The sequence below is a fragment of the Eulemur rufifrons genome, chromosome 15 (genome assembly GCF_041146395.1).
Source record: "Eulemur rufifrons isolate Redbay chromosome 15, OSU_ERuf_1, whole genome shotgun sequence".
NCBI classification, from domain to species: Eukaryota; Metazoa; Chordata; class Mammalia; order Primates; family Lemuridae; genus Eulemur; species Eulemur rufifrons.
The window spans coordinates 30,528,121-30,542,722 of NC_090997.1; the positions used below are offsets into that span (position 1 = coordinate 30,528,121).

General features: G+C 37.8%; 2 protein-coding genes across 2 annotated transcripts in view; both read left to right on the forward strand.

Annotated features, from left to right (window-relative positions):
* Positions 1–376: 376 nt before the first annotated feature.
* The window catches only part of ADGRB3 (adhesion G protein-coupled receptor B3), a 683,715-nt gene continuing 669,489 nt past the window's right edge, over positions 377–14,602 (forward strand). Inside the window, exons 1-3 of the mRNA XM_069487813.1 lie at positions 377–1,084; positions 2,447–2,619; positions 3,751–4,522. Of these exons, the coding sequence (XP_069343914.1) occupies positions 3,766–4,522 (757 nt within the window). The 5' untranslated portion in view covers positions 377–1,084; positions 2,447–2,619; positions 3,751–3,765. The remainder of the gene's footprint in view (positions 1,085–2,446; positions 2,620–3,750; positions 4,523–14,602) is intronic.
* LOC138395218 (uncharacterized) lies at positions 974–3,770 on the forward strand. The gene is made up of 2 exons (XM_069487814.1): positions 974–1,084; positions 3,751–3,770. The coding sequence occupies exon 1, from the start codon at positions 974–976 to the stop codon at positions 1,049–1,051; it is 78 nt and encodes a 25-aa protein (XP_069343915.1). The 3' UTR covers positions 1,052–1,084; positions 3,751–3,770.

Sequence of the window (14,602 nt, forward strand, 5' to 3'; positions counted from 1 at the left end):
TGAGTAGCCGTGACGTGCAGGCGCACCGCAGCCCTGGCTGGAGCTCCGCGGAGACCCCCACCCCCTCCCGCCCGCCTCTCTCCCGCCCTCCCGCCGGGACTCCCTCCTCTCCCGGCCCGCCGCCCCCCTCGCCTTCTCGCGCACACACCCGCCCGCGCCCTCGGGAGGCAGAGATCCGGGCAGGCGCCGCGGCCGCGAGGCGCGAGCGGAGACGCCGGCCGGCCGCTGGGCGCACCGCACTGGTGCCGGCGCGGGTCGCGCGGCGCCCGGGGACGCGCGCGCCCGCCCGCCCGCGAACACGCGGCGGGCCGCCGCGGGGACGCGCGCCCGGGGAACGCGCCCTGCCCGCGCGCGTGCCCCGGGGAGAGCGAGCGCCGCGCGCCCGAGCGCACACCCGAGACAGAGCTTTACTATCTCGCTCCCTCTCGCGCCTCCCTCCTCGCTGGGCATTCAAGCAGCTTTCCGACATCACCAGCCAAGGATTTTTCCCCCTCTCCTTAGTCGCTGTCCGTCCACCAGTACCTGCGGGGGGGAGGAGGAGGGAGGAAAGCGGAAAGAGGAAAAAGCATAAGCTCGAGCCTTCCGATCCGACCACGAATACTCCTGTAATAAACCCACCGCCCCAACAAATCTGCCATAGCCGCCGCCGCCGCCGCCGCCGGTCACTTCTCGTCTCAGCGCTTTCTTTGCTTCTTGGCTCATCGGTTTGTTGGGGGGTAGATTTGGTAAAACAAATCTTCGCTCTTAAGCCACTTATATTTTGGGGAGTTCCATAGAGTCTCCCTTCGGGGGGGCTTCTTCCTCCCTTCTCCCCCCTCGGTTTGGAGGTGGGTTTCTGTTGGATACGGCACAAGGCTCTGGGCGCCTGGTGGCTTTTTTTCTACCCCCCTTTGACTCCCCCCCCCCATCTTTTGCTTCTCCTATGTGTGCATCTTGAAAAATAAACCTTATTTTTGAAGCTGAGCCGGGGAAAATGGGCAACGGTGATTGGGACCGAAGGGGAGTCTCTCCGTCACTGTTGCTGGGACGCGTGCCTGTGCTGGTGTCTTAGAGCAAGAGCCTCCCTGAGCTTTCGGAGTGGAAGGTAAGGAAGGGGGTCCAGGGGTCACCTTCCCTCTGCCGGGGGTTGCCACCGAGGAGCTGTGGGCTTGATGTTTGGGAAGGGAGGACGGGGAACAGAAAGGCTGTTGCTGGCGAATGGGGAGGCTGCGAGCAGATCTAACTGTCTGCATTTACTTAAACGCCGCAGTTGAAAAGTTAGAGAAGTCTGGTTTTCAGGAGATTTGCTGGGTCGGAAGGAATAAGCAGAGAGACCTAGAAAACCTGGCAGTTGTGCGTGATTGGGGTAATTTTATGGGGGGGGGGGATTTAGGTTAAAAGGAAGTTAATATAAGAGGAGGCAGTGGGTTTTCCAGTGGGGGAAAAAAATCAGTGGAGTGATGGCGCCGTCTATGTTCGACTAAAGTGTCTCCCAGAAAATCAGTTTTGAGAATAGCTAAACTCAGTGATGGTTTGCTTCTCAGGAAGAGACAAATAAATAAATAAATAAATGCAACATCCTTGACACCTCGGTGGCCAGCCCTTCGACACCCCCCACCCTTCTTTCTTTAAGAGGGAAAAACAGTTGTTTGAACTGGCCCTGCAGTCTGAAAGGGGGGAGGGCCAATGATTCATTTTTTATTATTTAAGAACAAAACAAGACTCTGTACACCAAGACTGATTAAAAATAAAAAGCATTCTATTGAGGGTGCTCTTGAGCATGCATGAAAGTGCAATCAGAGCTATTTCCTCACTCTGATCATTGATGAGCACGGCATTGCAGACATGCACTGTCAAATAAATGGTAGCAAAAGTACGAATTTCATTAGGAAAAGAAATACGACCTCTTTTTGAGTGCCTGATTATAAAATGAAGCCCCCTTTCATGGATGGAATTCCTAATTTAGACACTTATTGTCACATTGGCTCTCAACGCCTACACTATCCTGAAGAACACTGCGCAGACCTGCATTGCCTGCAAAGTGCCACAGCAAAAAAAGGAGGAAATTATTTCCAGAAATTTTTACAACTTTCCTTGTTTTTTAGCCTTTAAATGCTCATTGGCTTTATTTTGTCAAGAATAAAATGCATTATTCATTGAGCTGTGTGTTTGAAACCGAGAACATTGTTTTGATAGTCCCAGCAATTCTGGTGTTATAAACTGCTGCTATATAGAAATTTAGAGTTGGGGCTGTTTTTGCCTATATCAAGACATAGAATTTGGATTATAATCTAAAAAATGCAGTTTGTCTTCAGGGACTTCGGTCGCTGGATTTGGTGTGCATGCGTTGGTGTGTGTTATGCAATGGGAAGGAAGAGGGTTTTATCCTTTGGTTCAGAGAGGAGCCAGGCAAAGGCATGAAAACTCTTAACTATCTGTATGTCTGTATGTCTGTCTCTGTTTACAGAACAGTGGAAGAGACTGCAGCCTAAAGACTTAAAATTAACTTGGCATCAGTTTTATCAGCTCAAAGGCTAAACAAACACACAAAAAAAGCACTGTCATTTATTCTAAGAAATAACTTCTTAAAGGTTAACGCTGAAAAATATTCAAGTTATTTTTGGATAACAACTTACAGAGGTAAATATAACCAAGGACTACTTTATTATACAAGGCCAGGGTTAAAAAAAAAATAAGAAAGAAAGAAAGAAAAGAAAAGAAAAGAGGAGCTTTGGAGCTGTTGATGGAAAGGGAGCAATTCAATAATTGAAATCTGCTAGGAAAGAGAATGCTAATGTCTTTCATTTACCATGTGCAAAGCCTGAATTACAGTCAATAACTCCAGATAAAATAGCCCTAATTAAAAAAAAAATTAAAAGACTGAAGCCAGCTCAATTACTGCGGTTCTGGGATTTTTCACTGACATCGCCTTTGGATACAGATAGTAATACAGTGATCCACTTTATGTATCCCAAGAGGGCATGTCACATTGAAATGAGTACCTTAAATCCTAGTTCTTAGTGTTGCTGTTGAACAACAAGTCTTCTCTATGTATTTACCCATCTATGCCCTTTCTCGGATGATGGTTTTAAAATTCTGTTAATCCACTTGCATGCCCCTGTTTTTGCACAGGAATTTCTCATCAGTTCACATGGTGGCCCCTGCAAAGGCAAGTAGGGACATTTGGGAGATGATGTTACATCTGTAACAAATTATCATTTGTGCTTTTAAAATTGTGGCTATAACTAATCGTAATTACTTTTCACATTTAAGATAAAAGAAATAATGTGATGACAGCTGTTCCCAGATTATCAGATTAGATTTTGTGTGATGTTTACTTCAGGCAGAGGACAGAGGGAGAGAAAAGGTTGTATAGACTGATTAAAAATATTTCAACGATTAACATTTAGGTTATGATGCTGAAATACACCATGTTATCTATCTTCATCCTCTGGAATGATAATGGACATGGAGGAAATCCTGGTAGATAAGTTAGGGCATTCTTATTAATAATCTATTAAATGTTATTTTTAAATTGAACATTGAGAATTTGACCATTGTGAATGGCCACGTGAGGGCGCTGTTCACACAGCAACAGATAATTTCCCAGCGTTAAAAAATAAAAATTACCTGCCCTTCTTTTAAAAAAGGTTTTTTTTTTTTTTTTTAACTGAAATCTTGAAAACCGCTGGCTGTAATACTGAAAGGAGTTTATTTTGTCAATGCGTGTAGACTCCTACTTGCATTTTACTTTCATTACCATTTTTACAGGCCAAATGACATAGGATGAAGGCTATTCGTAACCTGCTGATTTATATATTTTCCACCTATCTTCTGGTTATGTTTGGATTTAATGCTGCCCAAGACTTCTGGTGTTCAACTTTGGTGAAGGGAGTCATTTATGGATCGTATTCTGTAAGTGAAATGTTTCCCAAAAACTTTACAAATTGCACTTGGACGCTGGAAAATCCAGATCCAACCAAATATAGCATTTACCTGAAATTTTCCAAAAAGGACCTTAGCTGCTCTAACTTTTCCCTCCTGGCTTATCAGTTTGATCATTTTTCCCATGAAAAGATAAAGGATCTCTTAAGAAAGAATCATTCTATAATGCAACTCTGCGATTCCAAGAATGCTTTCGTTTTTCTACAGTATGATAAAAATTTTATTCAAATACGTCGGGTATTTCCAACTGATTTCCCAGGATTACAGAAAAAAGGGGAAGACGATCAGAAATCTTTTTTTGAGTTTTTGGTATTGAACAAGGTGAGCCCAAGCCAGTTTGGTTGCCATGTATTATGCACTTGGTTGGAGAGCTGCTTAAAATCAGAAAATGGGAGAACAGAATCATGTGGGATCATGTATACAAAATGCACCTGCCCTCAGCATTTGGGAGAGTGGGGGCTCGACGACCAGTCGCTCGTTTTGTTAAATAACGTGGTGTTACCCTTGAATGAGCAGACGGAAGGCTGCCTGACCCAGGAGCTGCAAACCACCCAAGTCTGCAATCTTACCAGGGAGGCCAAGCGACCACCCAAAGAAGGTAAATGACCAAAGGAGAGGGGAAGATGGGGGCGGGGGTGGAGGGAGGACATTTGGGGGGTGAAGTTAAAAATGTACTGTTTCAACACACAGGCCTAATCATTGCTCCTTTACTGTCATCTTTGGACTCATTTGATTTGTGATCTTCACTGAGAGAGGTCTCTTGAGATAGTTTTAGGTTTCAAGGTTTTAGAGATGAGGCAGTGAGAACAGTATAGCTCAGCAATATACCCCGGAAGTGCGGGCAGAATATTCAGGAGAAAAGAGATGCAGAAACATGGACAGCTTAAGCTGGAGGTTGGTTAGGAAGGAAAGGGGTGCTTTATTCAGGCTGCAGCCCCAGGGGAGACCTATACACTACACACACACACACACACACACTCCTCTCTGTCTCTCTCTCTCTCTCTCACACACACACACACACATTCCACCTGTGAAATAGATTTGTAGACATCTCCTTTCTTCTCCAGCCCGACAAGTCCCCTTCGCTTCCTCTCTCTTATGACCTCTCTGTGCCCTACCTCTCACTCCCCACCCCTTTCCAGATTTGAAATTGGGGCAACATGACTAAAAGGTGATGCAAGCTCAGCATGCCTGTTTGGACTAATTACTTTCTGACACATGAAGACAGGGGAGCTTCCCTTCTCCTCAGGCCTGGAATTTTGTTTGAGGTGCTTGGCACAAAAATCCCACGCACTCACTCTTGCATGTGTCAAGAGAAACCCACTAGAAGTGCAAACTCTTCAGGTCTTCTGGCTGTGAAGACATCTGCGGGCGGGGGAGGGGGGCGCGGGATTAAAGCACATACGGATTGATCCTTTAAGACCCTAACTGCCTCTTGCTAGTGAGTTTTTGATCTCTTCATTTTGGTCTCCTGTTGATATGCAGGAAGAGAGAGGGAACATCTCAGAGATAAGCTAGATGGGAAAAAAACAAAACAAAACAAAACAGTGCAACGGAAATGCAGAGGAAAAAAAAAGTGCAGGAGTGATTGTAGCTTTAGCCCATTCCCCAGTGGGGGAGCTACTAGAGGATTTGTGATTGTGGATTATGTTTAATAATGCAAAAAAGCGTGACATATTAGGAGAAAAATGACTTTCCTATTTGGAAGGTTAATGGATGTGTTCCATTTCTTTGAGGACAGGGCTGACACAAATTCGTTCTTGCTCCCCAACCCTGCAACCAGAGAGTGTGTTGATTTCTTATGCAGGAAATGTTTTCTGATCACCACAAAGATCCCTGTCTGTGGAAAGGGACAGCCAAGCTCCAGTCCCTCTTTCCTTCCCTCCCCCAACAGAAGTTGTCTTTGTGGCCAATATAAAATTGACACGTTGTTGGAGAATTTTCTTTAAGGGTAGCCAAGGCTTTAAAGGGAGGGAGTGGTGGAGAAGGGACTAGCTTAATGCCTTTTCTCTGCTGGCTGCAATTTAAGGGATGGGAATTATGGAAGAGCAATGGTACAAGGGGAAAAGCCCTGTTAGAAAATAAATGCAGACTAATGGCAAAGAGATAAGAGTGAAAACCTTTAAGATTTCTACAGGTTAGTGTCTCAGTAACAGCTGTGCCTGAAGAAAACAAAGTGGTTTTAAATTACAGAGTTCTTTTCTCTAGTAAAAATCCCAGTGAAACACTTGCAACTGCAGGGATGGTATTTAACATCATTTAAAACTAATTAGTGTCCCCTAGAATAAGAAGATACAGTACACACAAGAAAATGTGATGTAATAAGCTGGCTAATAAAACAATTAATATCAGAATCTAGTTTTTGTTTTATTGTTGTTTTAATAAAATTTAGAAAATCTGTTTCTTCAATGGTTAAAATTCTGTCATCAGATTGACTCCTGATGACAATGGAGAGTGAATCCAGTTTTGCAGCCCTTTTAATGTGAAAGATAACGAGTGACAAAAACCAAGTTGTTGTCCGTACATTAAGCATGATTTTCAATGATTTTTTTGGTCATGATCATGAGATATGGGTTAAGGCAATGCTGGGATTTATAGAATCTGTGCTAGATAGCCACTTGTTTTGTAAATGAATAAGAGTGATTTTAGATGTAAGATTCATAAATCACGTGAGAGAATGTATATTTCTCGTCCCTAATTCACTGGCAAAATGAGAATGAAATACTGCCATATGCAAATTAATGACTAAGATTATTATAATGTTAATAGAGCTGGACTAGAAAAAGTTTATATAATAGGGGTGCAATATATGCTGTATCAGTAAAATTGCACAGCCTATTTTGTCTGTATTCTGAATTTGAGCTCTTTAATCATTTAGGTACTCTCAGTCAGAGAGGTAAGGATGAATAATTCCTGATGACATAATTGTAGCTGATGCCTTTGTAAGTAATTCTTATAAAATACATGCAGCACTTGTTACCTTACTCAAAGAACACCTTTTTGGCTATGCTGCATTGTAGGAAAGGGATTGAAGATCTATGGACTCTTGATTTAGTCAAATTGACACAAAGTGTATTAAATCTTAAATATTTGATGTGAATGACATATAAACTATTATGAAAGGATTATTTAATACCATTTGAAATAAACTACCACATAATGACATTCTTAGGGCTTAAGGTTAATAATTACATATAGTCCTGCTACCCATATCTAATTTTATTCTAAAGTGTCATTTTATATGATAACATGTAATTCCAGCTTTTAAAATGAGGTTCTGAAAATGCTACTTATATTTTATCTTACGTGATGATTTCTATTTTCTATGGTAAAATAGTCAAACTCTCCTGTATGTCATCAAAGGCATGAATACAAGATGACTCTCCACAGTTTTTGACTTCCATTTTATTCACTGCAATAAATAGTGAGTCAGAGGGCCTACCTCGAGTAGAAATATTTTCCACTTGTATTACATCATAGAAGTGGCACAAATTTGACGGAAGAGTCTTCACACTTAGTAGATGGCAATTCTAGCTTGTTTTGTGTGATACTGATGGTGATGGCAAAGACATAACAAATGTCGAATATTGTGAATGTGTCCATTGGAATTACAAAATCACATTTAGTGTTGAGAAAACAGACACTCAGGAATGGGACGTCTACTTTGAGATAGAACATTCTTTACTAGAACATTGTTTAATACTACATTCATGTACTGAAAAATTTCATAGCCAGAAAACAGCAAGAAGAAAACCTGTACTGTTTTTAGTGACACTAACAATTACAGATGTTATCTTGAATACATCATATAAGTAAATTATTTGATGCTTCATTAAAGTATTACATTTTAGTACATTGAAGAATTTCCTTATTTAGGATCATTTTGACATGGGTGGCATGTAATTATGGAAACTTGTTTGTCATTTTCCTAATTTTTATGTGAAATTGTGAAAGTCAAGTAAATCAACAAAATGAAGCCTTTTTTTTTTTTTTTTTTTCCCCAAATAATGATGTCTTATTTCAGGCAGTTTTTTTTTTTAAACCTGTCAACACATAATGGATCTGTTTTTTTAAAGGGAACTCAAATAACATTGCTATTTACCAGGTTTTTAGATACAAGTCTGGGGAAAGACTGGCATTTATTCATAAAGTCATCTTTAGTTTCCCTGAGGCCTTTACTATGCTTTATAGGATTCTTTTACTGAAGATAATTCTGGACTATATAGCTAAGATATAAAATGTGGTATAAGATCTTGTTTCTTACCACTTCATTAAAAATAATTAAAACAGTTTGGGCAGAAAAATTCCACACCAGGATATCTAAATCACATAATAAGCCTTAATGGAATCTTTGTTTCCTACCAACATCAATGGCTCCACTTATGTGAAAGGAAATTGGGATCCCTGTATAGATTCCAGGAAATCTGAACACACATACTCATTTGTCTTTCCATTCTGCCTAATCCTTGGTATTCTACCACTCAAGGGAAGTCTCCCTATGTGCCTGTGTAAACTTTCGTCCAAGTCTGTGTGTGGTTGCATTTTTAGGCACATATTTGCAGTCTAGAGAAATTTGTGTCTTTATGGGTTTAATTGTCCTCATTTCTTTCTACCTTTGCTCTATCTGCCCTCAACATTACTTTTTTGCACCATCTTTCACTTTCCTCTTTACGCACCTTTGATCTTACTTCCTTTGTAAATGACTGCCATGGTTCCATACCCTTTACCAGAATGTGGAAACTTATTGGATCTGTTGTTCCTTGAAGAAACAGAGCATGATAGTTTGCCCTGCCCCTTTGTTGGATCCTATAACCTTTTGCACATACTGTACTTCTGTTCTTGCATTTGTCATATTGCAGTATGATTTTCCATTTATATTTCCATCTTAATCCATCACACTTCGACTTCTTCAAGTAAAAAACAACCTGGGTTTTTCAATTGTCTAGCACAGTCTAAATAGGGTTTCAGTAAATACAGGTTAAAGTGAATGTTAAATGAACAAAACAAAAATATCTTAATAGGAAAGATAGCAATTGATTACAATCAAAAGAATAAAAATACATCACTTTGAGAAGGCAACCACCTTTTACTCCTTTCTTAGGGGAAGATGGCTACCATTTTTATCATTTCCAGTTGCATTAATGCATTATTGATATTAATTTCTGATCTCTAAGGTGTATTTAATAACTTATTTTAAAACAAGAAGAATGGAGTTCTTGACCAATATTCTTAGTTTTATATGTACTTATTTTAAAATACTAATATTTTAACACTAATGATGAATATAACTTGCAAGACATGGCAATGTAGAAAAAAGTTGTAAGAAGATTTGCCAATTTCTGTCTGTTTATCTATCTTTATTTTTCTCTCTGTTTCTCTCTTCTGACCCTAGCATCACTTGTAGAGTAATACATTTCCCAAATCCTCTCTTCCACAGTTTGAAGACAGACATCTGCAGTGTCTTTCCAAGAAACAGGAAAACAAAAGAGTATTTGTATGTCACATTCAGTGCTTCTGTTATTCATTTTTGATTATGATCTACAAATACAATAATGATAGAATTTAAATTGTAGACCTGGTCAAGTAAAATACCACACTTATTCCTTTTGCCATCTTAGAATTTTGCCAATTTAGGAAGCAGCTCATATATACAGCAGACTTCATAAAAGAAAACTCTATTATGTGATAACACATTTTTGTAGACCACAGATTAAAATAAATATTAAGCCGTACATGAAAATTCAAGTGACGTATGCTTTCATGCACGTGTTCAAAGTATGTACACATGTGCCAACAATGTGTGTTTCAGTGGATTTTTATGGCAGCTGTAGATAAATGTACTGCAAGTTAGTTTTAAGATTGTGATAGCAATTTTTCTTCACTTAGAATCCAGCTTTATGCATATTTTTATTTACTTTGTTTTCTACTAGAAGCAATTTTCTTGTTAAACTGATTTTTCCCCCCCAGATTGCTACTTTTGTAAAACATAGTTTTCTTTAGAATCAGTCTGGTATATAGTACCCATAAAAATAATCTGGCCCTTGGATCAGAAATCAGTGTTCATTAAAAAATAAATGTCTCTTACTTTTTTAAAATAGTATGTGCTGGGTTTTAATATCATGAACCAGAAAGAGCTAAGTTTTAATGTATTTTTCCATGTTATCACTATTGCTCTTTATTACCCCTTTCTTCCTCTCAGATTATGTTAGTAATGCTTATTTCTCAGGGTACAGGAATACCGGAAATGACATCATGTATTAAAAAAAGCTAATAAAATTAATGGCTTGGAATGTTTTGCTTCCTATCAGTGCCTGTGGAAATTTCTTCCCAATTCAATTAACTGAGAAGAAATCAGAGAGGTATTAAATTTTTTAAGTGAGTCACTTCCTTGAGACGAAAAGAATGATTTGATGTAAGATAGACTTGGATTCCTAAAATGACTCAGCCACTTGGTAGCACCTTTGATAAGTGACTGAGCTTAACTCTTTAATAAAATGGGAATAATACCTACTGTAATGGAGTGTTATATTAAATGAGATTGCACGTGTAAAACACTTAGCACATTGCTCAAGTTATGGCAGACCCTTGGTAAATGGCGCTGCCTGTTTCTTTTCCCTCAAACACCCTCCTTCAACCTTTCATGGACCAAAACAGTTCCTGATTAAAACTCATATTTCAGACATTTCTATATTCTTATAAAATTTTGTCATAAAATGTTTATAATTTTTATATTTAATATACAGTAAAACAATCCAGACATGATGACCTATGTGCAGGATGGAAAAAGTCAATATTGATAAGCTAAATTTGCATAGTGCTCATATGTTTCTTTTGTTGCTGGTTTTAGGGTTTTTTGGAGGGGGAGGACTTTAATACATCTTCCATATATAGAACTGGAATCCATTTTATTTTGTTTTGTTTTTGTTTTCAGCTGGGGGAGGAGGAATAGCAAAGAGAAGTGACTTTAGTAACCATGTGATGCTACATGGAAATTAGGTGGATCTGCAAAGTTTTGGGAGCCATTTGATACCTTGCTTTAAGTGTGTGAGTGTGTGTGTGTGTGTGTTTGTGTGTGTTTTATTGGGAGAAGAACAGTCATACCATTGGCTTAAAAGCATTCCTTCCTTGGTGTGTTCCTTGTTATACAAGCATTTATTTATTTAGTGATTAGGAGTCTACTGAGTACTTAGCCCTCATGTTTTATGTATTGAATCCTTTTGTTAATGAGTGTAAACCTGGGTACTAGAGAAGGGAATTTGGGTTGGAAGTTTTAAAAAAGATTTCCATTATTTTTATATGAGTATTGTTGAAAATCTGAATAAACAAAACAAAATTGAAACAAAAGAATACTGTTAATAGTGAAGTTGTTTGATGTATTAGGTGTAGTAGCTCCTCAATATGATAATCTGTAGCTTCATACATTAAGCATAGAATTCTTTTTGTAACCTGTGCATCATAGGTGAAATAAATTTTCACCAGGGCATTTTTCCCTATGTTTGAAACTGCTGATAATATTTCTTTGTGAAGTAGGATTTTATTTGACTATATTCTTTACAGTTATAACACTAACGATTTTTTTACATTTTCCACATTTCTTTTATATAACAATATTGCTTGGCATTTAGTATATCTAGTTGATTTTACCAATCTTTTAAATTATATTATTCTACATTAATATAAAAGATTCTTTTGAAATCAATACCATTTTTGAAATTTTGTTTTTATTCCTAGTCTTTGGCTGGCTGCTGTAAACCATAGAGAATTTATAATCAATAGTGATGTAGTATCATTTAACTATTTGAACTTGTCTATGAATTTAGATCATTTAACAAAGGGTCATTAAGCCTCATGAATGTGTGTCTATTTTGTATTACATAAAGAAAATGTAGCATCTATCTTTTTGTTGATGGAGGCATAACTAATAATATATCAAATAGATCAAGCTAGTGGTGTGTGAGTCATCCCAGGCCTGGAAAGCTATCCTTTGGATGTCATTGCTGATAGGCAGCAAAGCTATTTAAGTTAAATAGTTTTCAACTGTTTTAATCTTTGCTGCATTATGCAAAATGAAGATTATGTTTTGAGATATATTTTGAAAAGAAATTATCTTGAAATGCCAGTTCATATTAAACCATTTGGAAAAAAGTATGACTTATGCTAAAATTTCTTTCACTGAATTGTGATCAGTTGTTACAAACCAATGAGCTGCCAAATCCTCCCAAAAGCTTATATATTTACATATTGAAAATAAAAATTTTGTTAGTGCTTATTTGAAGATTTATATATTTACCTAAACAAAATTACAAATGCCATCTATGAGATGCCATAAAACGCTACATGCTCTATGTTCAATTATGTTTCAACTGTCATGCAGAATTTTGCTTATTTGCAGAGAATGACCTAGTATATAGTCGTTAAACATTAATAATATGTTCATAACAGTTCAGTTAATAATATGTTCCTAGTTCGCACAGAAAGTGCAGTAAGCAACAAGTGCATAGTAAATACATGAGTATGCATCTGATTATCTCAAAATTAATTGAGTGAATGGGAATCTTTTCTGAAATCTAATATATTGCTGATGTGCATTTCCCCCATAACTGATCTCTGCCACATATTCAATTATGCTTGGAACATATTATGAAATATGAAGGTAAAATGGTTACTGTTGGGTTTTTACCATGTTAAGTCAAAATAATTTACCTGCTAAGCTAATTCTGGATATTATATTCTCAAATTATTTCTTCTAAATAAAAAATTTCTTTGAGGCCTGAGCGTTGTTTTGGAAAACAGAACAAATGTGAATATGAGAAAGACATGAGAAGACTGATGGAACCAGATTACAGTATTTATAATGTAACTTAAATGCACTCAGACATAATAAAAAGCATTAAGAAAATTGTGGAGTCAACCAGAGAAAGCTATCTAGGTGAATTTACTTTTTAACAATAGGTATGTTAAGGTGATAGAAATGTCACAGAAAAATTTGCTTTTCTGGGTAATTCTTACTGGATGAGTAGTACACAGCATTCATTTCATGACCTTTCTATTGAGGTTCCTCCCTTTTAAGATACCTTTAAAAATTATGATACTTTTAAAAATTAAAAAAAAAATTCTACTTTTGTACGCCTAAACAGTAATAATTTGTTCTGTAATGAAACACATTCTTAAAGAAAGGATCACCCCTATGAAAATGAAGAAGCAAAGCATTTCAAATCAGTTCATACATTAAAAAAAGGTAATACAACCTAACATTTAGGAAATGCTTTCCAGTTTGCAAAGCTCTTTTGCATTTATTGTCTTGTCTGGGCAATAACTGTGTCAGGCACATATTATTTGCCCCGTTGACATGTACTGATTATGCAGAATAAAGACTACGGTCTTCCTTTTTCTAAAAAAATTTAATACAAATTGATTCAAAAAAAAAAAGCTAAACAATTTCAGAGCTGTAGGTTTTCTCAGTGCCTCTGTTTCTGTGAATCTAAATCACAAATTCTCAGACTTGTAAGGTACTTTTAATATTATCCAGGCCAAATATTACCTGATTAATGGTGCCTGGATTTGCAAATACATAATGGGAACATTATCTCAGCTGAATGTAACTTTTTTGGAATTTGCCCGCAGTAGCATTTCTATAAACCTAAAAGAGGCACAGTCATAAAAAGAAAAAATTGCCTGGTCTCTAGTCAGGACAATAATTACAGTATACTTGCCATACTACTTAATGCAGACTAGTCTCCATGAATTCATTAGATTTTTATTCTATTTGGTATATGTTATTTAAACAAAAAACTATTGATTTTCTGTCTAAGCTTATTAAATTTAAAGAGCATGTGTTTCAAGTTCAGAGTATGTCTAGATCTACTAAGATCATCCTTTTGGATTTTCACTTTATTGTCATTTTCTGTGAAGATCTGTGTTGTGGAGAAATAATGTCTTACATTTTTTGTTTGCCTATGGCACATTGAGGAATACCATTGAGGGTGAGAAAAGAGCAAGGTCAAAGTGTCTATTTCTCTGGATGTTAGGAACAGGTGTATGTGGGCAGGGCAACATCCCTGCAAAAATCAACCTTGACATGGGCCCCTCCTTTCTGCATTGCTGTGAGTTGGCTGCGCGTCTCTCATGGAGGTTACAGCTTCTTTCAGGTGACTTCCCTCTTTGCAGCTCTGATGACCACTCCTCTTATTCCTTTAAACCTATGGGTTGTAATGGCTCCCTGCACTTTCTAGCCCTGGGTACTGAGCTCTCTCTCCTTGGTTTCCCCAACCCCTATCCATGCCTTACTTCCTTCTCAAATTGCCTAGTTGAGGATAACATCTGTCTCTTACTGGGACCCTGACTAATACAGATGTGTATGGTTGTGGTAGTGAGGTGATTTCTCATTACATATGAAATTGATCCAAAATCAATGTTTCAAATTTTGCTCCTTCTATTTAATGTGCTAAAGGTCTTATTATAATTAGCCCTTTTGCAGATTGGCATATAGAGCAGCCCAAGTGAACAGAAGATAAATGATAATAATATTTTAAAGAAGTAATGAAAATTTAAGTATCAACATATGTTCATCTTAATACCTACTTTGAGTTTAGGCCCTCTGAGTGTGTTTCTGTATTTGGCTGTTGGTTTGTTGATTGTCTAGCCTATTTTTAAATTACATAATACATACACATTCATA

Excerpts from the sequence above, each read along its gene's own strand:
- LOC138395218 (XM_069487814.1), top strand. The coding sequence starts at position 974 with ATGGGCAACGGTGATTGGGACCGAAGGGGAGTCTCTCCGTCACTGTTG.